At 56.3% G+C, this 24,596-nt stretch overlaps 2 protein-coding genes across 3 annotated transcripts; both read left to right on the top strand.

Annotated features, from left to right (window-relative positions):
• FHAD1 (forkhead associated phosphopeptide binding domain 1) lies at positions 1–18,377 on the top strand. Its single transcript, XM_010412479.4, is given in 29 exon segments — positions 1–357; positions 563–769; positions 2,270–2,534; positions 3,594–3,685; positions 3,929–3,985; positions 3,987–4,154; positions 4,656–4,779; positions 5,162–5,292; positions 6,719–6,784; positions 7,193–7,285; positions 7,695–7,802; positions 8,212–8,295; positions 8,642–8,794; positions 9,134–9,329; positions 9,657–9,727; positions 10,013–10,150; positions 10,975–11,082; positions 11,278–11,367; positions 11,552–11,777; positions 12,242–12,323; positions 12,717–12,832; positions 13,491–13,650; positions 13,976–14,084; positions 15,339–15,474; positions 15,755–15,882; positions 16,233–16,328; positions 16,932–17,152; positions 17,564–17,729; positions 17,996–18,377. Coding segments are annotated over 29 exon segments (3,771 nt in total). The 5' UTR covers positions 1–261; the 3' UTR covers positions 18,080–18,377.
• Positions 18,378–19,734: 1,357 nt separating this feature from the next.
• Positions 19,735–24,549, top strand: EFHD2 (EF-hand domain family member D2). Of its 2 annotated transcripts, none has more exons than XM_039564095.1 (4): positions 19,735–19,947; positions 23,010–23,157; positions 23,296–23,430; positions 23,569–24,549. In XM_039564095.1, the coding sequence occupies exons 1-4, from the start codon at positions 19,751–19,753 to the stop codon at positions 23,701–23,703; spliced, it is 615 nt and encodes a 204-aa protein (XP_039420029.1). In that variant the 5' UTR covers positions 19,735–19,750; the 3' UTR covers positions 23,704–24,549. The 2 variants fall into 2 exon arrangements, with proteins under 2 accessions (XP_039420029.1, XP_039420030.1); XM_039564096.1 differs by lacking the exon at positions 19,735–19,947 and adding an exon at positions 20,825–20,844.
• Positions 24,550–24,596: the final 47 nt, after the last annotated feature.

Here is a 24,596-nt window from a genome sequence, read left to right as displayed (position 1 = left end):
TGGGAAAAGGGGAAGGAAAAAAAACTAAACAAATCAAAGAGGAAAAACTCACCCAGGCAGGCAGCAGCAGGCTCCAGCATAGCCAAGGTTTCCAAGGCTACTGCAGCCACACTGCCAGCTGGGACAGAGCTGCTTTTGGGGTCATTTTGTACAATTTTAAGTGTTTGAGTTGGTTGAGCTGCTCAGGTTGAGTGTTGGGGGGGAAGCTGCTGACAGAACCTGTTGGTTCGGTGCAAGCCTGGCAAGTGAGGGGGTTGGGCAATGCGAGCTTTCCTAAAGGGCTCGGAGGGATGTTTCCAGCTGAAATCCTACACCACGACCATCGGGAGCCACAGAGGGGCCGACATCGTCCTGCAGGTAGGGCCGAGGCAGCTGAGCATCCTGAAACGAGCCGTGGTTTGGACGGAGGGGAGGGAGGAGGATGTGCTGGAGTCCTCCGCGCTAAGTGCAGAGGTACCAGTTTATGCTGGGATTGACGACCAGAAAAGGGGCTTGGCAAAGCAGGGACAGACCTGGAGCCACCTCCAGCAGCGTTCCCTGCCTGTCCCTTGCCTGCTCCCAGTCCGCAGGTGTGGCAGAATGTCATGCAGCCCTGGAATTCTCCGCCTCAGACAACAGCTTCGTCCTTCAGGACTTCAACTCCCCCCACGGCACCTTTGTCAACAGCTGCCAGGTCCAAAACGCGGCCGTCAGGGTGAGGCCGGGGGACATCCTGAGCTTCGGCACCGCGGGAGCATCCTTCGAGCTGGTGCTGGACGGGGCTGCCCAGGTAGGGTGGGGCTGCCCGGGCAAGGGTGGGTGGGGATGTCCAGGGAAGGTGCCCGGGCAAGGATGGGTGCGTTCTGCTGCCCAGGGAAAGGTGCCCAGGGAAGGATGGATGCTGTGGCCCATGGAAGGATGCCCGGGCAAGGGTGGATGAGGATGTCCAGGGAAAGGTGCCCTGGAAAGGTGGGTGGGTGTTGCTGCCCAGGGAAGGCTCCAGAAGCAGGAACTCGCTCCCGTCTCGTCTGGGAGATCCTGAGGAAAGGTGCCAAAGGCAGGGAGGAGGAAATTAGAAGCTGGAGCTCCCTCTGCTGAAGAAACTCGGGCAGTTCGGTAGGGAAAAGGAAAAGCACGGGACATTAGCATTAGCAAAGGTAGATCTGGGAAATGTCCTTTCCCTCTATTTGCATTTCATGTTTCCTCCTATGCCACTTAGTAAGAGAGAAGCTTCAAATAAAACCTAGGACAGCTGATAAGTCACAGTAATATTTTTATTATTTTGGCTCTTGAAGAATCCAAGGTGCTGCCTAGATAAAGCTAGATCCTGCTGGAGCAGTGAGCAGCTGAATTCCCAAAGGCAGGATGCACACAGAATCGGCTCTGCACAGCGATGCAGAGCCGGTCCACGCGGTGCCTTTTCCTCGCTCTGTGATCCTCCTTTGGAGGAGCAGCTTTGAAGCCTGACCCTGCTGCCTGCAGGGAGGGAAGCACCTCGGCTGTGAAGTGTCTAACAAAGGGAGGGATGGCTCCTCTCGAGTCTCAGAGGAACGTGTTGTACAGAGGAGCAGCACCCGGCTGGGAACCGCATCCTGCCGTGCCCAGACAGGGCCAGTGTGAGGTTTTTGTGCAATCCTGCAGTGAGCCAGCGCCGTGGGCAGCAGCACGAGCAAAAGCAGCAGGGCTGGGATGTGCCCCGGGAGAGGGGAAGGTGCTGGACTCGCAGGGAGGCTGCGCTGGGGTCTGGGGCTCCGTTAACAGCCGGGTGTGGAAGGATCCACACCCAGATCCGACCCCACGCTGGCAGATGTTTAGTGCAGCCCTTGTAACTGAGACCTGGGTGGTGGCTTATCCCCAGTGTCCTGGAGAGCTCTGCTCATCCAGAGAACAGCAGGCAGTGCCCGAATTCCCAGTCTGACAGGCCCAGCTGATGGGAAAACAGGAGCACAGTGGGAGGCTTTGGTTCATCTGGGTGAACGGGAGAAACGATGGGGCAGGACCTTGTGTGAGCCAGGAGAGCTGTGCAGGGAGCGCTGCTGGACCGTGCGCATGATGGGCAGAATTAGGGCAGTCAGATGGAGAGGGGAAAGCCCAAAAAGCAGCAAACCCCAATAATTTCCTTTTGCTTGAGCAAAGAGTCTGGATGTCCTGATTAATATCTGACCCTTGAGTAATGGAAATGGGAAAGGACTAAAACTGTGCCTGGGTTTTGCACAACATGGTGCACGTGAATCCAGGGCTAAAATCTTTCCTAAAATCTTGCAGATAACATGCTGTTTTCCCACCGTAGATGTCCTGTCCCCCCTTGAAACATCGCGTAGGGTGGACAGGGCAGCTCCAGGTGGTTGCTGAGCCCAAACCCACGACTCCTCCATCTCGCCTGCCCTCGCTGCAGTGGCAGCTTCCCTCTGACTCCCCGGGCAGTGGGGCCCCCAGAGCCCCTGGCCAAGTGCCCCATCTGGTGCTGCCGAGGCGGCCTGCAAGTGCCCGGGACAGGAGCACGGCCAGTGCCGCCTCTCTGGACACCTTCAGCAGGACCTCTGCGGAGAGGCCAGGTACTCCATGATGCCAAACCAGCCATTTGTGTCCTGGTGTCTTCACAGAGCAACTCGGTGTTGAGTGGAGTTGATTGGAGCAGAAAAGGGATGAGTGTTGAGCAAGTGGGTGCGAGTCCTTGTCCAGTGGAGCTGATCAAAATCCGTGTGTGGTCCTGGGTGGCGTTCGGGTCAGGGAAGAAATGAGCTGTGACATCCCAGGGGGAATGCTGTTGCCCTTGCAGAGGGACATTTCCTCTTCCTTTTTCCTGGTGTGGGACCCAGAAGGGCCATGACTGATTTATCTGCACCACTGACTCATGTGCCTGTTCCTGACTCCTGTTTGAAGGGGTGTTTTTTCCTCCTTTGAAGTGGCTGCCTCGAGTGAGGGCACTTTAAACTGGATCCATACGTGACACACCTCTGAAAATGAAGTACGTGATAGAGCAGGGCAGAGGTGAGGGTTTGGGGGAGTAGCACAGCTGGAGAACATGACATTTGCCATGAATTTTGTGGTCTGGGGCTCGATGCTGCGGATTTCCTGATGTGGGGTTGGGTTTTTTGAGCAGTCATAAGCCACACAAAGTCAACAGTGAGGTGCCGAAGTGCAGAATGGAGGCAGCACCGTGCAGTCCCGGTGCTGAACTGGAAACCACAGCGAGGGCGAAGGGAGGGACACACACAGCCAGGGTAGCACGAACTCCTGTGCTGGGGAACAGCCCAAAGGATCCCCGTGCCCTAAGGGCAGCGAGCAGAGCTGTTCCCACGTGGGAAGACAAAAAAGCTCAGCTTTCTGAGGGGCTGGGCAGTGCTGGAAAATAAGGGCAGCCTCTCTCTGCTGTGTCTCTGCTGCTTGGAGGCTGCTTTGGTTCCCAGAGGTGAATTACTCTCTCTGCTGTGCAGATTGTTTGCACTCTAAGAGTCTTTATTTTGGTTTCTCTGCTGGTTGTGAAGTGAGCTCATGCCCTGAATAGTGGCCACTGCCTTGGAGTAGTGGTGGGACAAGGGAAAAGGATGCTGCAGGGAGCATTTCTGCTGCCTGCAACCACCTCTCATGGTGATAAATTTGCTGTCTTCCAGTCTCAACCAGCGTCTCAGGGAATGGTGCAAGCGCTGTGAGAGGACCCCCTTCCCTGGGGACTCCCGAGGTGGATCTCCTCCTGCGGGAGAAGGTAATGCTGGGGAGCGAGGGAGGGAGGAATGCCATCCCTGTCCTTGGCAGAGCAGCTGAATCCTGCCAAATGGCTGTGTCCCACCGGGAGTCCCAGCAGGGTGTGGGGACAGTGGGTGGCTGGAGGATGTGGGAAGCTGGGGACAGCAGGACCCTTGCTGATGGCCATGAGATGGTAGCCCTGGGCAGGGGGTCTGGAGTCTCTGTGGCTGCAGACTGGCAGTGGCACCTGAATCTGCCACAGGGTGAGAAGCTGCTGGAGAAGGAAATGGGTCACCTCTCTGGTTTGGAAACAGAGTCCAAAGGGAAAAAATGTGGTGATAAGAGACCTGCAGGAGGAGATCGCAGCCATGGCAAAGAAACTGGCCCAGGCAGCAGTGAGGAATGAGGTTGAGCTGACCCAGAAGCTGCTCACCTTCAACCAAGAGCTGGGAGCCCAAACTGAGGAGATCAAAGCCCTGAGGGAACAGGTACTGGAGGCTTCAATAGGCACTGAGCATGGAAAACACCTCTCTGGTACAGGTGTGTTTGTAGAGTGACACCCAGGTTTGGGCAGGGGGCATTTGTGTGTCTGCAATCAAGGGAAATGAGGGAGGGAGGTTTTTTCCTTCCCACCCACCTCCCTCCTTTCTTTCCTTCCTTCCTTCCTTCCTTCCTTCCTTCCTTCCTTCCTTCCTTCCGTTCCTTCCTTCCTTCCTTCCGAATTCCTTCCGAATTCCTTCTGAATTCCTTCCGAATTCCTTCCTTCCGAATTCCTTCCTTCCTTCCTCCCTCCCTCCCTCCCTTCCTTTTCAAATTCCTCTGGCATTAGGATTTCAGCAGGAACAGTCTGAGCACATTTAAGGCGGTATTTGAAGATGCTAAAGAGCAATCCCACCAAACCAGAAGCGCCAGATGTCCCTCTCTGAAGGGGCTGTAGCAGAGTCAGTGAATGATCTGGTCAGGAACACAGGTGAATCTGTGTTTTGCAGATCAACGACCTGCAGAGAGGCTCAAGCCAGGTTTTCAGCCATTCCCTCCGTGAAAGAGACCTGGAGATCGGGAAGCTGCAGAGAGAAAGTGAGAAGTTGAAGAGGAACCAGGCTTTGACTGCAGGTATTGTGTCCCTGGAGCTCTGGGTCAGGGCATGAAGCAGTTTGGGACTGGCTCTGGATAAGGAGCAAACACTGGCCAAACTGTACAGGTAACGAATTACTCCCAGTGGCTTGTAGAAATCATCAAATCCCAGAATGGTTTGGGTGGGAAGGGACCCTAAAGACCACCTCATTCCACCCCCTGCTCTGGGCAGGGACACCTTCCACTATCCCAGGCTGCTCCAAGCCCCAGCCTGGCCTTGGTCACTTCCAGGGATCCGGGGGCAGCCACAGCTGCTCTGGGCACCCTGTGCCAGGGCCTGCCCACCCTCACAGGGAAGAATCCCAATATCCCATCTAAATGTCACATCTGGGTGACCTCTGACCAGAGTTGTTTTCCTCAGGTCTGGTGAGCAGCTTGCAAAGGGAACTCCTGCAAAGGGACCAGAAAACCCAGCAGCTCCAGCAAGAGATTGAAAAACTGAAGAAGGAAAACCGAGAAAAGGACAATCAGCTGGCCGTGGTTTCAGCCAAGGTTGGCAGCACTAACAAGGGGCTCCGTAGTTTATGGTCTGACATGGGGATTAAGGTGGGACAGCAGGTGAGAAGGGTTGTGCTTCCCTCTGTATGGCTGGGGTATAGTGGTGATGGTCCCATGGCCATGGCTGGGTGTGCCACGATGCCTACGGATCCTTCCCCAGCTGGATCTCCCTCCTTGCTCTGCATCAGGTCCCACATGCCCTGGATTCCTGTGAGCGCAGTAGTTGTTTGTACACACAAAATATTCCTGCCAAGATCCTCCCGAGGAGCTGTGGAAACCCTGTCACCCCTGTGCCGTGGGGCTCCCTGTGGCCCGGCCTGGATTTTTCCTTAAGGAAAGTGGCTTGTGCAGCAGCTTGTTCCTCTGCATGTGCAGCTCCTCCTCAACGGGCAGAGCTGCGCCGGCAGCATGATAAGGGCAGAGGCTCTGTTGGCTGCAGTGTGCCAGGAGAGCACAGGGACTGACAGGGAATCCTAGAATCGATGAGGTTGGAAACTGAATTACCAAAATATGGGTATGGATCTAATATTGACACCCAAATGAGACGGACGAAGACTCCCTAACAGTTTAGAGTTAGAAAGTGTATGTTTATTCCAGCGCCAGGCAGCTGCGCAGGATAATTCCCTGATACACAGTGCAAACGTACAAGCTAATACAGAGTCTGTTTATCTACAAGAGTTCTGAATATTCAAAATACAGATGCTTATGTACAACATTAACACCTCCCATTCTCCGCTTCACATGGAAATGAGCTTAAATGTCATTAAGCATGTGTAGTGTGTGCTCTGAATTGAGTCGGTGGTCTCAAAGATGAAGTAAAAGTAGTCTTCCTCGATTTGACCTTTCTGCCTTCCTGGGTTTTGACAATACAGATTACTTTTGGTGACCTTCCAGTTCCTCTTTGCGTGACTGTTGAATAGATTCTCAGATGGGGAGAAAATTGACAATTGTTTACGTTCCCTAAATCTATTTATCAATGTTTCTGTTTCTCATTCTAAGCACAACTAAACCAACATAAAAGTGACAGGTAATCAGTTATTTAGTAATCAGTTACTCACATCTTGAAAACTCATTTCAGGTCCAGCTCTTCTTAACTAACTATTAACCTTTAATTGATTCTAACCAGGCCTAAACTCTATTCTATTTTAACTAAATTCAGCGCAGCTAACCTTCTAACTAAATCTTTGTGTTTCTTTGAAAATTCTGTGTTTCAAAATGACCTCTAAGATCACTGAGTCCAACCATTACCCCAGCACTGCCAAGGCCACCACTAAACCATGTCCCCAAGTGTCTTTTAAATCCCTGCAGGGATGGTGACTCAACCACTGCCCTGGGCAGCCTGTGCCAGTGTCCCATTCGAAGCAGGAGCAATGGTATCACTGCCCTGATGGTTATTTTCCTTGGTTGCCATTCCTTCTAGTGCTCAAGAATTAAAGAAGAAACAAAGCGCGAACTCGGAGAGCAGGAACTAATCTCCTGCAGAAAGGTGAGTCGGAAGTCATTTGGGGTAAGCAGTTGGCTGCAGGAGTGCATCAGTGAGGGAACAATTAACTGGGCATTGTAAGGGAGTTGTTTGGAATTCAGCTCCTGTCCTGAAAGGCACATAATGGGCATAAGGTCCTGGGGAAGTGTAAACTCTGTTGGATTTGTAATGCTGAGTTACAGTGTGAAGGGGAGGGCGGGGGAGAGGGGGCTTGGGGGGTTGTGATCAGAAATCAGATTGGAATTCCACTTGTAAGCTGATATAACCACAGTAAACATAGGCTAGAAGAGAATTCCAGGGTAAACAAAGTGAGTTAGATGGGGAGAAAATCTTGCTTATCGGTGGAGGTGATCCAGAGGGGCAATGCCCAGCTGCCCTGGTGAGACCCCCGCCCTCCCCGGGCTCTTGCAGCGCATCGAGGAGCTGGAGCGGGACCTGGAGGGGCTGCAGGGGGAGATCCGGAAGCATGAGAGTGTCCAAAAGCAACTGGCTGAGAAAGCCAAGGTACGCAGCTGGCTGCACGGGACACACAGAGGGGGCAGGTCCCATCATCCCAGAGGGGTGGGGCGAGGACCAGCAATCCCTGGGAGCTCAGGCTGGATGGGCAGGACGTCCAGCTGTCCTGAGCTCTGCCGTGGACCCTGAGGGAAGAAGGAAAATAACTCAGATAGCAGAGTGCCCTGTGTGGGTGTTGGGTGAGGAAGTCAAGGATGGTCAATATCCCAGGGACCAAACCCAGGCAAAATGCCGGGAGGGGTCGATGCTGCAACCCCACTCCCTGCTACAGGATTGCTGCCTGCCTCCTGGTACTCCAAAGCTGGAGCTGTCTGATGGGAACAGTGGATAGTTAGGGTTGAAATGCCCGTGGCAGGGTTTTGGATGTCTCTCTGAGATGCCAAAGCTCTCGTTGCAGGCAGAGGAGGAGCTGAAGGCAGCCTGGTCCCAGCAGGCGGGGCAGCTGCGGGAGATGGGGCGCAGGGAGCGCCTGCTGCGATCTGACCTGCAGCGAGCCGGGGAGCAGGTAGGGAATGGCAGGGATGGGAACATCACCACTGGGGCCATGGGCAGCACAGGGATGCGGCTTCCCACGGGGAAGGACGTGCTGTGGAAATGGAAACCCAGAGTCCTAAGCACCAAACCCTAGCACGGGACTTACCTTGTCATTGGGTGAAGTATAAAAGGCTTATCCACAGGATTTGTGTGGGCAGCATGGACAACGGAGCAGTTTAATAGGATACAGAAAAGGAATCTGTGATCTTAGTTACGCTGTCTGGGAACCACACAAACCCTCCTCAGTGCCTGCATAATGCTGCCCTGGGCAGGGACAGCCCTTGCAGATAACATCGTGCTAGATATTGATCATCAGTGATCAGCAGAGCAGCTATCAATGATCGGTGATGTTTGTTTCCATGTGCTGATCCCTGCTGCAGCTGGAGTCCTTCAAGACCCGAGTGATGCAAGTCTGTTCTCCATCAGCAGCAGGCAGCACAGGGGAATCTGTGACAGAGCAGCAGGTGAGTTTGGGCATCGGTTCACAGAGATGTTCGATGCCTCCAACACCCAGAGTGGCTCAAGGCGGCCGCGGCAGAGTGGCCGTGGGACGTGCTCCATGTGCAATGAGGCCAGAGCATCCAAGCTTCTTCAGAGGAGGAGTTGTGCTGTGGCTGTCCCAGGTTAAGGACGTGAAGGGAACACAGTCCTTTTTGTCTCCCAAAGCTTGGAGGGAGTCAGTCAGACACGCCCAGGAGCCTGATGTGACTGCCAGTGTGCAGCAAGTCTCAGTTGTTGCTCTCTGAGACCATCCTCAGCTGGAAAACAGGATGAGCCTTATCCTCATCTTTCTTCACCCACTTTTTCCAGGTGATAGAGAAGGTCAGGCAGATCTCTGATGAGAACCAGCAAAGTCATGAGAGAGAGAAGAGTCTGCAGAAGGAATTAAGCTCCAGGCTCGCACAGGAGAAGGAGGTGTCTGCAAACATCGAGGTGTTCAAGAACTCCCTGCAGAAGCTCCAGGTCAGCCTTTTAAATACTGAGGACCAAGTGGTAGCTGGGAGATTGTGGCACAGGGTGTTTTGTTGGCCTGAGGATAGGTCAGAGTAAAGATACAATCCTGAAGCAAGGCATCATCCCAAAGTGTTCATGTAGTTGTTCCCAGGAGTTTGTCAGATTCTCCATAAAGTCCATCCCATTCCAGCCCCTGCCATGGGCAGGGACACCTTCCACTGGACCAGGTTGCTCCAAGCCCTGTCCAACCTGGCCTGAGATGTTCAGAGATGTTGTGTCATTTGCCAGTCCCTGAAGGCCACTGGCAGTGGAGACTGGCTTGTTCCCCTCTGGTTCCATTTGTTCCAGGCTTGCCTGAGGAGCCCCTGCAGCAGCGCCAGCCTGCGAGGGGAGCTGGGGAAGCTGGAGGTGTTGTGCCTGGATCCCTCTGTCTCAGCCATCAGGGCAGCAGTGGTGGACATGGCACGTGGTCCCCTGTCCTGGCTGGAGGGTGTGGAGCAGCTCCTGGACAGCGCAGGGATGGACCTGAGCACCTCTGGCAAAGGTCTGTGTCCTGCTGGGCATCCCTGCTGGGAATGTGGGATGTCCTAGCAAGCCAGCCGTAGAGGAGAAAGTCCAGCATGAGCCACTCCTTGGGGAGAAAACCACAGAATCATGGAAATTTTTAGGCTGGAAAATACCTCCAAGGTCACTGAGTCCAGCCATTAAGCCAGCACTGTTCCCACATGCCACAGCCTCACACTTTTTGAACACTTCAGGGCTGGTGGCCTGTTCCAGTGCCTGACCATCCTTTTCATGAAGAAGGTTTCCCTGATATCCATAATATGGTGTGTGAGCACCCCACAGAACGAGGCTCCGTTCACTTTTGCAGGGCTGTTGGCTGCTCTCGGGAGCTTGTCAGAAAAGAGTCAGGAGATGGCACAGAGGAATCAGATGTTGCAGGTACAGAAATATTTATGCACATAAACCAGGTGGATTTGGAATCTTTCTCTGGGTAGATATGATGGCAGTCCCAAGCAAGCCAGTGTGGCACCTGGACTGGGGATGTGCAGTAGCTGAGATCCCTGAACCTACAGAGCCCACTGTTGGTGTGTCCATATCCATAATGCAGAAAGGATGGAGAGGAGATCTCTTTTGTGATTTTTTTGTGAGTGAATGTACACAGGAGGTTTATTTCTTGCCCTGCTGCTAACACACTTCCTTTAATACCTCGGTGTCTCCCTGTAGGAGCAATTAGAGAAGCTCCAGGAGCTGCAGGCAGAGCTGCTGCAGGAGCACACGAAGGAGGTGGAAGCAAAACACGAGCAAGATTTACAGATAAAAATCCAGCAAATTATCCTGGAAAAGGACAAGGAGAGCAAAGAGGTACAGTGCCATGGTTGGTGTTTCAGAAAAGGAACGTTATGCAGGAAAGATGGGTGTCTGTAGGAATGCTGGCTAGCAAGAGGAGGAACCTCTAGCTCCGAACTGAGTGCAGTCCCAAGGGCCCAATAGGATCCCAGGTGGACATTGGATATCCTCCAATATGGATCCAGGTGATGTAAACTCCCAAAAGTATCCATGGTGGAACTGGGAAGCACCTGCAGGTGGCATCAGGATGCACGGCTGCCAGTCAGTCACTGGGAGAAGGGAGAGCAGGGAGCGTCGTGATCCATGAGCTCAGGGAAACATTGCCTTGCTTCCTCTCAAGCCTTCTCTCCCTCCCTCCCCATGCTGGACTCCCGCTGGCTCCTTTTTGGCTGGCAAAGGATATCCCTGTGGAGCAGGGGGGCAGCAGTCCCCCTCAGTCCCAGGGAAGCCCAGGCCATTGCACCAGTGGCTCTGGTGTGGGATGCAGTGTCAGTCAGGGTGTGAATGGGTGTTTTGCCATGTGTGTGTTGGCATCATGGTGGCCTTGTAGGACAGTTTCTAGTCTGCTTCTCTGTCTGGCACCTTGGGAATGGTGGTTTCCTGGTGTTGAGTTTTCCAATGATTCAGGCAAGGAGCAGCCAAGCAGCTCCTACCCAGTCTCTCAGCTGTACTTTCCCCAGGTGCTCCCATCCTCTCTTTCACTGAGTCACCTCGTGTCCTGCCAAGCTTTTCTCCCATCACCTGCCCCTGCTCCAGAGCAATAACCCTCCCTGCTGCTTTCCTCCTTGGAGCTGAGGTCTTTTTTTCCTGAAGTGAATCTGTGGGCTGGTGATTCACAGATTCTGGAAAGCGCTGTCACTGAGGAGAAGGACAAGTGCAAGAAATCTGTGGAGGAAAAACAGAAGAAGATCCAGGAGTTGGAAAGCCACCTAAGAAGCATGGCTGAAGTGAGTATGGGAGGTGAAGCAGGACAGCTCACTCTTGGAATGAAGAAAAGGGAAGGTGTGCTGTAGTGTGGTGCTTCGGGGGCTCAAATCAGTGGACGAAAGGGTTTTTTCCCCCCTAAATGCACAGAGATGCAGCTCTGCAGAAAGAAAGGTGGATTCCTGGCTAACCTAATTACTGCTAATTTCTTCCCATAGGCAACAGCAAAGAAGGCAGAGGAGCAGGAGCTGACAGAGGGAAAACTGGGAGAAGCTTTGCACGAGCTGAAGGAAATCGCTGCACGAGAGGTACTTGCACTGACCCGTGCAGGTGGAGGATGCAGTGCTGGAGACGAAGGCTTCCCCATCCCTGAAACCCTTCCCTTCCCTCCCCTCCCTTCTTCCAACTGCCATCCAGGGGAGAGGATGGCAATGGTGATCCCAAAAGAAACCCCCAGAGCTTCCAACCGAGCTCCCACGTCTTGTTTCCCAGGCGGTGCTACAGCAGCAGGTGCTTCAGCAGGACGAACAGCTCAGGGCTGTCCAGGAGGAAAATGAGCTACAGAGGCAGAAACTGCACGAAGAAGTAGCAGGATATAGGGAGCAAAGCAAGCAGCATTCCCTGACCATCTTGGCTTTAGAGGACAGGCTGCTAGAGGCCGCTGAGCAGCAGAAGATGCTGGAGGAGGAAAAGGCAGCACTTGTGGGAAAAATGGAAGGTAGGTAAGGGTTGTATGGGATGCACCTGATCCAGGAGCTGGCTGGGTTAACGTGGAATGCGTGTGGAGATGGGATGGTGAATTTGCTGCTACAGAAAGCATTGGGAAGATGTTGAATGGAGGACCTTCAGGACAAGCTCTGTGAGGCCCTGCAGAAGGAGTTTCCTTGTTTGGTGGTTTTGGAGACTGTCAACAGAGCTTTGCCTTCAAAAATGGGGATAAGGACTCTTTGCCCTCTAAAATGACAAGACTGGGCTGCTCCCAGACAGAAGCAATCCCAAGCAAGGCTGGATGTCAGGAATTGTCCGTTTGGCCTTGGAACTGCGCTCTCAGGGACATGAGTTTCCCAAAGAGACAGTCCTCAGCCCTCAGAGCTGCTGTGAAGGAAATGATTTGTGTAGCAGAAGCAACAAGTGTGTAAGTGTTACAAAGAAGTAATTGGCTTTTTTTCTTGTGTCCCGTAGGACTTCAGTGTGATGCCCACAGGTCAGCATCGGGAGCTTGGCTGGGGATCTGTCCTGCCATGGAGTCACATGTTTGTCTGAGGTGAGCAGCACTCACTGATGGTGATCAGAGAGGCTTGGAGAAAGGCGGGGACCACTTGGGAGAGCCTAAGGAAGTCCAACGCAACTTGTTCCAAGATCTTTTTAGTCTGGGATAGGACTGGAGTCCCTTTGCTAGGCTGAAGTGATTCTAAGGGTGTAGAGCATCAAAGGGATGCCAAATAGCACATGCAGATCTGCCATCCCATCTGGATGGATCCAGGTAAGGGCAAGGGTTGTGGCCAATCCCACGCCACAGGGTGACCCCAGGGGACCAAAAGGCAGGTAGAAAAGGAATGTGTGAGCATTAATCAGGAGATGCAGCACAGGCTGTGTGCATGGGCTCCCTGAAATGAGGCTTCCCAATGACTGTGGGATTTGCACTGATCTTTCCCAGGAAACTGCAGGAGGAGCTGGCAGTGGCGCAGGGCATGCTCCTGGAAAAGAAGGCATTAATCAGCAGGCTCACCAGGGAGCTGTCAGAAACCAAAGCCAGGATGTCAGACATGAGAGGTGGGTGACGTGCACTGTGTGGCTGCCATCGTCCCCGTCCTCCTGCAAGCAGTGACCGTGTAGTGGGCACACACAGATCATGGAAATTGATGTCACCATCCCCAGGCAATGCTTTGTCCTGCTGGGAGCAAAGCAGGCAGTCTGTTCCCTTTGGGAAGGTGAATTTCTCCCCATCCTCGGCTAAGTAGCAGCAGTGACAATGAGAGAGCAGAGTAATCAGGGGGAGAGCGTTTAGACAAAACTGAGCTCAGAATCACACTGGTGAACTTCTTGGAGCTGAAGATGTTCCAAGCCAGTGGACTGGGAGAGCCTTGCCTGGGATTCCCCCATGGGCAGGGCTGTGAACATGGGGATAGAGCCCATGAGGAACATGTGGAGTCAAAAGATGCAAGTCAGAAAATGCTGGTGACCTGTCCTCCTTCAATCTGGAGGAAAATTGCCACAGCCAGGAATTCCCCTGGGCTATACCTCCACAAAGAGACCGGGATGTCCTGTTGGCATGGCCTAGGATCTGAGGGCAGCTGTCAAGGGCAGGGCAGGGCTCTGCAGGGACGAGCCCCATTGTTGCTGCCAGCTTCCATGAGGGTGCACCAGCTGCAGATCCCCCAGGACTGGGTGGTGAGTCAGCCAGCATCCCACGAGGCTGTTCTGTGCTTAGGGGAGCTGAGTGAAGAGCAGAAGGTGGAGCTGGAGCACAGCCAGAGGCAGCTGAAACACCGGGAGTGGGAACTGAACCAGCTCAGAGGGAAGCTATCCGAGATGTCCAGCCTTGTGGAGGAGAAGGATCAGGCCCTGAAAGCAGCAGCTGAAGAGTTAAGGTACACCCTGACATCACCCGAGGCTTCGCAGATGCCACTCTGTGTGTCCCCAGCAGCTGATGGTGTTCAGGGTTCTCCCCAGAGCAAAAGGCACATGTGAGAGTATCCGGATGGAGCTCAGCTCTGAATCCATGACACAGGAACTGAAATGGGGGGCTTTAGTGGAGCTCATGCCAGTGGATGTGTAACTCAGGCACTTGTAACTGAGTGTTCCCACCCACACCGTGGTAGTCATCGCTGGGTGCCCAGGGTGCTGCTCTCCACAAGCTGTTTGGGTTACCTCCATCCATCAGGGGGTCCCACAACATCGTGTCTCTCCACACAGCCAAGCCCAAACCCACTGCCAGGTGCTGAGGGATGCTTCCCAACAAACAGTGGAGAACCCAGAGGATGCTCCCAGGACACCAGTGCAGGCAGCTGAAGCCTCCCAGGGGGTGAGTCCTCATGGAGAGCACCGAGGTGTGGGTTTGCCAGGAGCATGGATGGCACACGGCATTCCTCGGCATCACGGTTAGAGCCAAGCCTGGAGCTGCTCCACGCTGGCTGGAGGGCAGGATGGCCGGGCACCCTTTCCCGACCCAGGGCTGTCTGTGCCGCCCCTGGTCCGGGGTACCCGCAGCCCCCACCAGGCTGCGGCTGGTTAATGAGCTGATGTTTGCACAGCACTTTGGAGCTTCTAAGCGCTGTGTGTGCTAATGGCTTCGTTAATTGCCAATTAGAGGCAATATCGACATGTAAGCGTTCCCTCCTTTTTCCAACTTGCCAGCCGTGGATGCTGGCTGTGCAGGTAATGCAGAACCAGTTCTAGGGCTGTGTGTGCAGGAGTAGGGGCAGCTTATTGCACAGGACAGGAAGAAACGCTCCTCATTCTCCTGCGCCAAATTCCTGTTTGATTTCCCCGAGGCTGGAAAAGGGAAGAACTCGCAGGTGGTGGCAGCAGCAGATGGAGGGACTGTAGGAATTGTACATTCTGTACAGCAACGGTGGCAGCCAGCAGCGTGCCAGCGAGGCCGGCTGGCTGCGGGGGCCGGCCGGTGACTCACAGCCAGCTGATGAGCGGGTGGGAGGTATTGCCCGTCCTGTTCCACATTCTGGGATGCAGAGGGGAAGATCCAAGTGCTGGGGGTGCCATCTGGGAGCAGGATGGGCAGAGCCGAGGGGTGACAGCAGCCAGACCGAGCTGGGGGCCTGCAGCCGTCATTAGCTGTGCACAGGGCACGCTGATGGGCCCTAGCCCCATCACAGATTTTTGGATGTTTGTCATAATGCAGGGATCTGGATGGGGCTGGGAGAGGGCAGTGCATGTGTAGACAATAAAATGTCCCAGTTCGTGTCGGGACAGAGTCTGTGAAGTGCATTGGTGTCTGTGTGTAGATGGTAAATGCTTTGTGGTCGTGCAAAGGACAAGGGAAAAACACCAACATGGCTGTTCAGAGCTGTGCACCATCCCTCTCCCGCCTCTCCAGAGCATTTGCAGGGTTCATATCCTGGCTACTACACAGCAGAACAGGAAAGAGGTCTCTGGCAAGTCTCTTATAGCCCCCCAAATCCATGGAGATGCTCCCCAGGCTTTGTTCTTGGCATGTGCCAAGTGCCCAGTGTCTGGCAGCGAGGCTGTGTTTACGTTGAGCTTGTGCTGCGCCAGATGCAGACTGGGCAAGAACCAGCCTTCTGCTTGCTTCTTCCAGGAGCCACCATCAGACTTGGCTGAGCTTGGTGCAAAATGCCGAGGCCTCAGGCACGAGGAAACGATCCAGCGCCAAAAAGAAGGTTTGGCCGAGCTCCGGGAGAGAGTAAAGATGCTGGAGAAGAGGCAGTGCTCAGGTGAGCAGGGCTCTCCTAGAATCATGCAATGTTTTGGGTTGGAAAGGACATTAAAGACCATCTTGTTCCACCCCCTGCCATGGGACACCTTCCACTATCCCAGGGTGCTCCAAGCCCTGTCCAGCCAGGCCTTGGACACTTCCAGGGGTGAGGCAGCCACAGCTTCTCTGGGCACCCTGTGCCAGGGCCTCAGCACCCTCAGAGGGAGGCTGGGAAAGCTGTCCAGCCTCCAACTTGTGTGGAGAGTGGAACAGTTTGGCAGCTGCTTGTTTGCCTCCAGGTGCTGTGAAGAGCTATTCAGAGCAACTGGTGGCCAGGATGAAAGACTTAGCAGAGAAAATAGTCCAACAAAGAGGTCTTGAGATGGAACCTGCACCTGTGTTGGGAGAAAAACTGAGGGCCGGCAAGGTAGGGAGGCGGTGCATGGTTTGTAATGCCTGTAGCTTTGTTTGGAAAGTATGCCCTGGAACACGGAGAAATAGGTTTTCAGAGATGCTACGTAAGAAGTCAGGGTGGGAGATGCAGCCTGGTGGATGGCAGGCAGTGCTCCTGCAGAGGGTGGCAGCTCCACCACGACCAGCACGTTGCCTGGTGCTGTTGGAATAGCACCAGGGATGCCACGGGCTGAGTGGGGTGGGAGGCTTGGGACCACAGCGATACTGGAGTGGTTTTCTCATGAGGTAAAAGGGAGGCTCGAGGCCACTTGACCAAGATCCAGGCCCAAAGTGGGCTCCACCGGTCTTTCCCTGTCTGTGCAGGTTCCTGACCATGTTCCTAATGGGGGCTTGTTCAGGATCACCAACAGCACAGCGAGCTTGGAGATGGCTGAGGCGACAGTCTTCGGTGAGAAGATGGTACGCCAGGGATAGATGTGTAAATCATGTCTAGAGCGTGTGTAGATGCCCAGTGTGTGTAGAGTTTAGATGGTTTTTGAACACGTTTCGGAGGTATGTGACATCAGGATGCTGCAGGAATGTTGAGGATGAACGGCTCTCTGGTCCGGTTGAAGACATCCCTGTCCATGGCAGGCGGGTTGGATTAGATGACCTTTAAATTTCCTTTCCAACCTAAACTATTGTATGATTCTACGGCCCAGAGCACACTGTGTGTCTGCGTGGACATCCTGGGACCCCAAAACATGCCATGGTGCATCAGAGAGGCTGGGGAGCAATGGAGGGAGCTGCCAGGGGAGGGGTCCACGGGTAGCACAGCTGGTGGGTTGGGCAAGGAGGTCTCTTACCTCCAAAATGGGTAGGGAAACATCCAGCCAGGAAAACTCATCTTAGAGAAGGAAGCAATCCAATCCCAGTAAGCTGTGCAGCTGGGAATGAAATGCAAACCTACTTTCCTTGGGACACTGTCATCTCCTCAGGAAAGCAGACAGAAAGCAGATGGCTGAGCAGCGTGACGGAATGCAGCAGACCTGGTAAATAATGCATTCCCTCTTCTTCCCACAGTACCTTGATGTAATCGGTGCTCTGGGAAGCCTGATGGAGATGAAGGAGCTGTCAGGAATGCAGCCTCTGCAGCACCTTCCTCAGGAGAAGAGGGCCGAAGTGGGACTGCAGAGACAGAAGGCCCTGGAGCTGTTGTACAAAAAGATCAGGAACCTCCAGATTCGCCTGGAAAGGAAAGAAGAAATGCTGAAAGGTTGTGAGGGAAGTGTGGAGCAGCTCAGGTATGGAAAGGCAAGGTCATGGTTCTGAACGAGACCTGGTCCTTGGATACCAAGTGATGGGGAGCCTGCGGCAAGGAGTGATGCAACACTGCTGGGTCCTGTGTCTGTCTGGGACCAGTCACAGTATGGCCACAGTACAAAAACCAAATGTCAGGAGGAGTGGGGAAAGGTCCTCTCAGTTTTCTGCAGTGGTACCTTCTGCAGCCTCACATGGTTGAGCAGTGTCAGAGACAGGAAAGCCTTGACAGGTTCCCTTGTCTGGGATGGCTGGAGCCTGGGACAGCAGCAGCATTGGCTGGGCAGAGGGACGGTGTCAGTAGGACCAAGGCAGGCATGGGAGAGCCCAGCTGAGGGTCAGGGAGTTGATAAGGGCAAAAGACCAACAGAATCCTCCCCTCCTGTTTTGCACAGGCAGAACCAAGCGTCCCTGCGAAGGTGCCAGGAGGAGATGTCCAGCCTGGAAGATGAAGCCCACAGGGTGGCAGAAGAGAAGGCTCTGCTGCGAGAGGCTCTGGAGAGGACACAGCTCCAGCTGGAGCAGGAGAAGAGGCTGCGACGAGCGGCCAAGCGGCGCAAGGTGAGAAGGCAATACCCAACTCCTGCTTTGTCCAGCAGCCAGCTCCGTCTGTTGGGAACCATCCACGGAGGGGTCGGTTGGACCATCCTGAGGGGCTGGAGGTTCCAGGCCCCCAGCGCCCAGCCGTGGCAGCATCCCTTGATGAAGTTGGAGGTGGTGCAGGCACCTGTAGCGATGGGTTTGCGCCATATACAAGGGCGAGGGAGAAGAGCAGGCCATGCTGAGCTCTCGTGGTCAGCGCTGTGTCTGATGTCTCTGCTCTGCAGCCTGGAGCCACAAAGCCTCTCTGCTCGGGCAAGCCGAAGGCCAAGGAGCGCGTGGCAGATGCTGTCAAATCAGGAAGGTCCTAGGAGAGACACCACGGGGACCTTCACTAGGTGGTGGTCTGCAGTAGAAATAGGCCATCGCTGTGGACTCTGTGGGGGTGGACGTGGCATGAGGTGTGGGTGCATTTTGAGGAGCTCCTGTTGGTGTCCCATAGCTCCTGGGTGCAACTGTACAGTGTAGGACCTTGTTTTCCCACAGTCCATGTCCCATAGAGCGTGGTGGGATTTATGGCAGTGGAAAACGTGGTGAGGATATCGTGCAGCATACACATGTGGGTGTATATTTGTGTGTGTGAATACAGCCCAGTGACCTGCGAAGTCACTTGTGGGGGGTGTGTCCTGTCCTTGCTGAAGTGGCCTTGAGCACATGAGGCTGACATGGCTTGAAAAATCCCTTGAAACTCTCGTGTCCTCTAGTCCCCATCGTGTCACGAGGGGACTGGAACATAAGGCACGATGTAGTATGGAATTCTGGAATTCTTGGAACCCTGCAGGAATGCTGGACGTGCCACCTGGGAAGGGGGAAGAAGAGAACCTATGTGAGCCACACCAATACAGCAGCAGCATGAGGAGAAGCTGGGGAGATGAGAGCGACGTGCTGGGTTGGGACAGGATGATGGCACAGGGTCACTTACTGATTCTTGGCATTAGCAAGATTTTGGGGAGCAGCAGTGTTTTGGGGAGGGGGGGTCCCTGCAGGCAACAGGCAGCTCCAGCACATCATCCCTGCAGCCGCTCCGCCTCGGCATCGCTCGGAGCAGCCCGTGTGCCGAGTCCTCTGCAGACCTCTTCAGCTGAGGATAATTTGGATGTGAGCAAAGCCCCACTGGGGATTTTTGGTCTTTATTTTTTAATAGGATCAAAAAGGTCTGGAAGCAGTACGGAGGGCTGCAGCGGGCTGGTGCAGGGCTGCGTCGTCTCTGGGCATGCGAAGCACCCACGTGTGCACAGTGGCCGATCCCTAATGGCAATAGCAGTGCTGTGGGGCTCTGCTAATTGGTGTGGCTAATTGGTTTTCCTGCTCCCTGTGCCGGGAGAAGCTGGACGCTTCCCCGTCTGAATGCCTGGGTTTACTTTGGGGCAAGGCATGACCTTGTATACCTGTGTAGGTTAAAGATGCTGCCGCCGTGGGCATCCTCTGCAGGTGTATCTGGAGGTGTTGGGCTGCTCCGTGACTCTGTGTCCTCCCCATGCCACATTTGGCAAACTCTGAGTCAGGAATGGATGGAGATGGCAATAGCACAGGTGGCTGTGAGTGCACCAGACTCCCCTTACCCTCCTTCGAGCCTATGGATTAATGAAATCATGGGTTGGTTTGGGTTGAAAGGGACCTTAAAGATGGTCCGGAGGGGATCCCATCAGGCTATGGGACACGCTGGTGATGCCGGACCCTAAGGATCATCCCGGGTTGATCCCACCGGGGGATGGATGAGACCTGCCGGCGTTGCCGGTGGAGCGGAGGGGGTCTGAAGGGACGGTGATGCCTGATGGAGGGCGGCGGGGAGGGGACCCCTCCGGTGTCGGTGCGGGAGCCGGGCTGGCACGGTCGGGCCGGCGGGGCGGTCCGAGGGGACGGCGATGCGCCGACGGGGGCGGGCAGCCAGAGCCCCCGGGGCGGGCACGGGAGCCGGGGGGCCGCAGCCCGGCCCCGGGGCGGAGCGGGGCGGAGCGGCGCGGCCATCCGGGCACCGCACCATGGCGGCGGCGGCGGAGGAGCCGGAGGGGCGGCGGGGCCGGGGACCGCGGCCGGGACCGGCGCCGGGCAGCCCCGCGGGGCGGGCGGTGGGCGAGGGCTCGCCCGGGGGCGGCGGCCGCCGCGTCTTCAGCCCCGCTGGGGAGTTCCGCGAGTTCTCCCGGCGGCAGCTCCGCGACATGGAACGGCTCTTCCGACAGTGAGTGTGGGGCGCAGGGAGAGGGGGGTCCCCGGGTGGCAGCGCCGGGGCGGACGGGGGACCCCGGGCATCCCGCACCCACGACATCCCGGTTCCTGCACCCCCGGCACCCCGGCTTCTGGCAGGGCAGATGCCTCAGCGCCTGCCGCCCCGTGCCTGGGGGCGGGACCCCCCTATTCCTTGCGAGAGGGACCCCCATGCACCCCAGCCTCTTGCAGGATGGATCCTCCGGCTCCTTGTCGGAGACTCCCCCGCCCCAGCTGAGTGCAGCAGGGATGTCAGGGCACCTCCAATTCCTTGCAGGAGGGATCCCCCTCCTACCCCTCTCAGGAGGGATGCCAGGGACACCCCTCTCCTCCCAAAACCCCTCACAAGATTGGTGCCGGGGACACCTTCCCCCAGCTCCTTGCAGGAGACGTTCCTGTGCGCCCCTAAATTCTTGCCGAAAGAACCTCCTGTCCCCCATGAGAGGGTACCCTGGTGCTGAGGCCAGAGACAGGGGGCTGAAAGAGGGGACCGGGGACCCCCGCATTCCCTCTGCCGCATCACCGAGGGATCCCACACCCCTGCAGCCCCCGGGGCCTTAGAGGCCAGGCTGGCGTGTCCTCAGCATCCCTGCCCTCGCTGCGTGCCACCACGCGTGGCGGAGCGTGACTCGGAGCACGAGCTCGGCCCCCGGCCCCTGGAACGGGGGAGCTGGCAGCGAGCCTCCAGCCCTGGAAATTTCCAGGGGGAGCCAGAAATCGGGGTGACTCCAAGCGTGGTCACGCTGGAATGCGCGGGAGTAGCCAGGGGCAAACGGGACAGCCCGGAGCATCCCCATGGATCCCGCGGCGCGCTGGCTGCTTTGTGCGGGAGGCGTGGAGACAGTGGGACTCCGGAAAGCGCGGAGATGTGGTACAGGCGAAAGAAGGCTTGGCTGCGACATGCCAGTGCCCCTCATCCCGTCTGGCACCGGGGGGCGGATCCGCGTCGGTGTCCTGGGTGGTCTCGCTCGGACACGAGCGGGGGGTGGAGGAAGCGAGGAGCTGGAGGCAGTGACCGCCAAACACGAGGCTGGGGGGCTGCGTAGGGTGCAGGCACACCCTGTCAGCAGCCCTGGCGGTGCATGGAGCCTCCCTGTTCCCCGTGCCTTGCTGGGGGGCTGTCACCCACCGCCAGCACATGGCAGAGAGCCAGGCGCGCAGGTTGCTGCGAGCCGGGCACTGCAGCAGAAGGGAGCCTGCGGCGGGGGCAGCGTGCTCGGGGTCCGCGGGGGGACAGTGGCAGGTCCCGGTGCCGGAGGCGATGGGTGGCCGTGCCGTGGGTGCTCCGGGCGCAGATGGCGGGGCGGGTGTCGGCGCCGCGCAGGCGAGGGAGCGGCGTGCGGAGCAGACGTGTTTGCCCTGACAGCTGCGGCGTCTCGCTGCAGCGAAAGGAGCAGCGCCGGGGCTGCGGGCCGCTGGGGAGGTTTGGGAGCCGGGGGGTCTCCCAAGGGAAGGATGCTCTGGAGCAGAGCCCTGCCACACTGTCCTCGGGATGTGACAATCCAGCGGTAGAGGGTAAAGCGATGCGTGGAAGGGTTTTGGGTCTGCACAGGGGAGATGGTGCCCCTTGGGAGATGCAGGATGCTGGCATCCCAAAAAAACAGAGGAGAGAATTGAGAGCAAGGAAGTGCCCTGCATCTGGGGAGGTGGCTTGCATGGGATGAAGTGGGAGAGCCAGGCTGGGCAACTCACCCCTTGCAGGGAAGGTTTGTGTGATGCAGGATGGAGAAGGACTTTGGAGAAGGGCATGGAGTGACAGGACAGGAGGGAAAGTCTTCAAAAGTGACAGAGGGCAGGGTTAGTTTGGAGACTGGGAGGAAGTTCATCCCTGTGAGAGTGGTAAGGCCCTGGCACAGGGTGCACAGAGAATCTGTGGCTGCCTCATCCCTGGAAGTGTTCCAGACCAGGTTGGACAGGGCTTGGAGTAACCTGGGATAGTGGAAGGTGTCTCTGCCGATGGCAGGGGGTGGAACAAGATGGTTTTTAAAGTCTCTTCTAACCCAAACCATTCCATGATTCTATGATCCTATGCTCCAAGAGGGGTATTGGAGGCAAAAATCATGTGTGGTCCGTGTCCACAGCCCCACTTTGAGAGTGATGGCAGCAGTAGGCAGGGGTGAGCAGGACCATTTTGGGGTCCCTGGCAGATCAGGAAGGTGCTGCTGGAGACACAGAGCAGAGAGCAGCACAGAAGGTACAGATGAGTCACGGACCTGCAGCATGGGGAGCCAGGGCTCTGCGTGGCTGCTGCAGTGACAAGATAGAAAAAAAACCTCTGTCACAACGGGTGCAGCATGTAGCTGCCCACCTACAACGTGTGGAGCCGTACAAAGCGTGGCTCCGTGCTGGCTCCCCATGGAGATCCTGCTGTGCCACGCCAGCGTGCCGCCGGCACAGCCCACGGTGCGCTGGCAGTGGGCAGGGGAGCAGGCAGCGGGGTGGCTGCGGGGAAGCTGGAGGGGACTGTGGCACAGCCACAGGCAGGAGTCTGAGGAAGGGCATTCCTGAGAGGTCCGTAGGTAGCATCAGTGAGCAGAGCTGTGCCCAGAGCTCTCAGCCAAGCCCAGGCACCTGGCCAGGGGTGGAGCATGGATGGCACAGGCTCTGGGCAGTGAGGGTGGGTCACCTGGAGGTGTCATAGTGAGGAGGAGGTGGTGACATGGGGAGCAGTGCCTGGTGGGCTTAGCCCCATGGCCTGTTGTCCCGTGCCGCAGCCAAGGGGAGCGTGTGCTCAGGCTCCTGGCAGAGAGAGCTGGCAGCAGGCTTGGCAGCATCCTGGCAGCTTCTCCTGCCAAGTGCCACACGGAAACGGGTATGACCCTGGAGAATGCTCCGGGGGGTTGTTAGTGGTTCAGCAGCAGCTTCCCTGTGGTCTGGAAAGCTGCCGGACACCATCAATGCCCAAGGCCTTGCTGATCCCTCTGCTTCTCAGCCAGTGTGAGAGCACTCAGGGGTCTGCTGCTGGGGGTCAGCGTGGGGGCTGTGTGGGCTCTGCACCCCACGGTGATGTGTCAGGACCGTGCTTCCATCCTGCAGGTACGACGCAGGGAAAGATGGCTTCATTGACCTGATGGAGCTGAAGCTGATGATGGAGAAGCTGGGGGCTCCACAGACACACCTGGGACTGAAGAACATGATTAAGGAGGTGGATGAAGACCTGGACAGCAAGCTCAGCTTTCGAGAGGTGAGGGGTGAGGGGCTAGGAGGCTCCACACTGGCAGGGAGATGTCCCCAGCCACTGTTGGTGCTGGTGAGAAGGTGGGCAGTGGCTGTGGTGGCTCTAGGGTCTTCAGGGAGCCAATGCAACCATCTCCCCCCGCAGTTCCTGCTGATTTTCCGGAAGGCAGCAGCGGGTGAGCTGCAGGAGGACAGTGGGCTGCACGCCCTGGCCCGGCTCTCCGAGATCGATGTCTCCACAGAGGGAGTGAAAGGTGCCAAGAACTTCTTTGAGGCCAAGGTGAGGCAGCGCTCAGGAGGTTCCACTGCAGGACGGCGATGCACGAGGGCAGTTTGGTGCTGGGTGGGCAGGAGGTGGAGATGTTGGGGTGGGCAGGAGACCTTGGCAGAGGTCACAGCTGGATATTTCCATGCTCAGGCACAAGCCATCAACGAAGCCAGCAGGTTTGAGGAGGAGATCAAGGCAGAGCAGGAGGAGAAGAAGAAGCAGGCAGAGGAGCTGAAGCAGAGGAAGGCGGCCTTCAAGGAGCTGCAGTCCACCTTCACGCAGTGACGGGGCCAGGCAGGACTGGTCAGCGGTGCCCAGGCTGGCAGTGCTGCCTGTACCACGTGCCAGCCGCGCTGGGAGCGATGCCCGAGCCATGTGCCACCTGGGCTGCCGGCAGGATCCCGGCGTGGGCTCGGCACAGCACCCACCTTGCTGGCACAGCCTGCTCAGCCCCAGCTCCCCCCTCCCCTCTTGCTGTGGTGTCTGTAGGTGTTGTTCGTGCCCCCCACCTCCCCAGCGTGCCCCCCACCCTGTTCCCTGCCCGCAGCTGCACTGGGGGTGGCTGCTGCTGAGTCCCAGGGGAGCCACGTCCAGAATGCCTGTCCCTGGGACACCTGTGCCTGGTTTGTTGTGTGTTGTGAGTGCACTGGGAGGTTTGCAGGGTGGGGGCTTGCCCAGGTGGCTGTGATGGGTGTCGTGGTGGCCATGCTGGCTCGGTGTCTGTTGGTATTGCTACGTGTGACACCAGTGATAAAAGCCATGGCAAGGACCGGGTGCTGGTAGAGGGGCTCTGTGTGTGAGTGTGTGTGTGTGGTGCTGGGGGGTGGGTGCCCACTCACCCACCCCGCTAGCATGGAGCCCCCCAGGAGCTGTGTCTCTCTTTATTTTAGTCAAAGACGTACAGAAAGGCAGCTGCTGGCTCATGGGGCTGTATTATGTTTCTTCATGTTGTGTTCAGCCTGGCAGGATGAGCATGGTGACCACAAGTGGTTGCCGTTGGTCACTGAGGCTCTCGTGTTTGTGGGTGGCTGTAAAGACCCACATCTGTCCCACAGTGTCCCCCAAGTGGCGGTATAGGGGGTGTGTTATGTTTTTTTTAATTTAATCCCAAATAAATATTATATTTCTTAAGTGCTGGTTGCTGGGGTGCAGTTGTGGGATGGGCATGTCTGTGGCGG

This window comes from Corvus cornix, chromosome 21, assembly GCF_000738735.6.
Source record: "Corvus cornix cornix isolate S_Up_H32 chromosome 21, ASM73873v5, whole genome shotgun sequence".
Taxonomy (NCBI): domain Eukaryota; kingdom Metazoa; phylum Chordata; class Aves; order Passeriformes; family Corvidae; genus Corvus; species Corvus cornix.
This window is presented reverse-complemented; position numbering and strand designations above follow the sequence as displayed.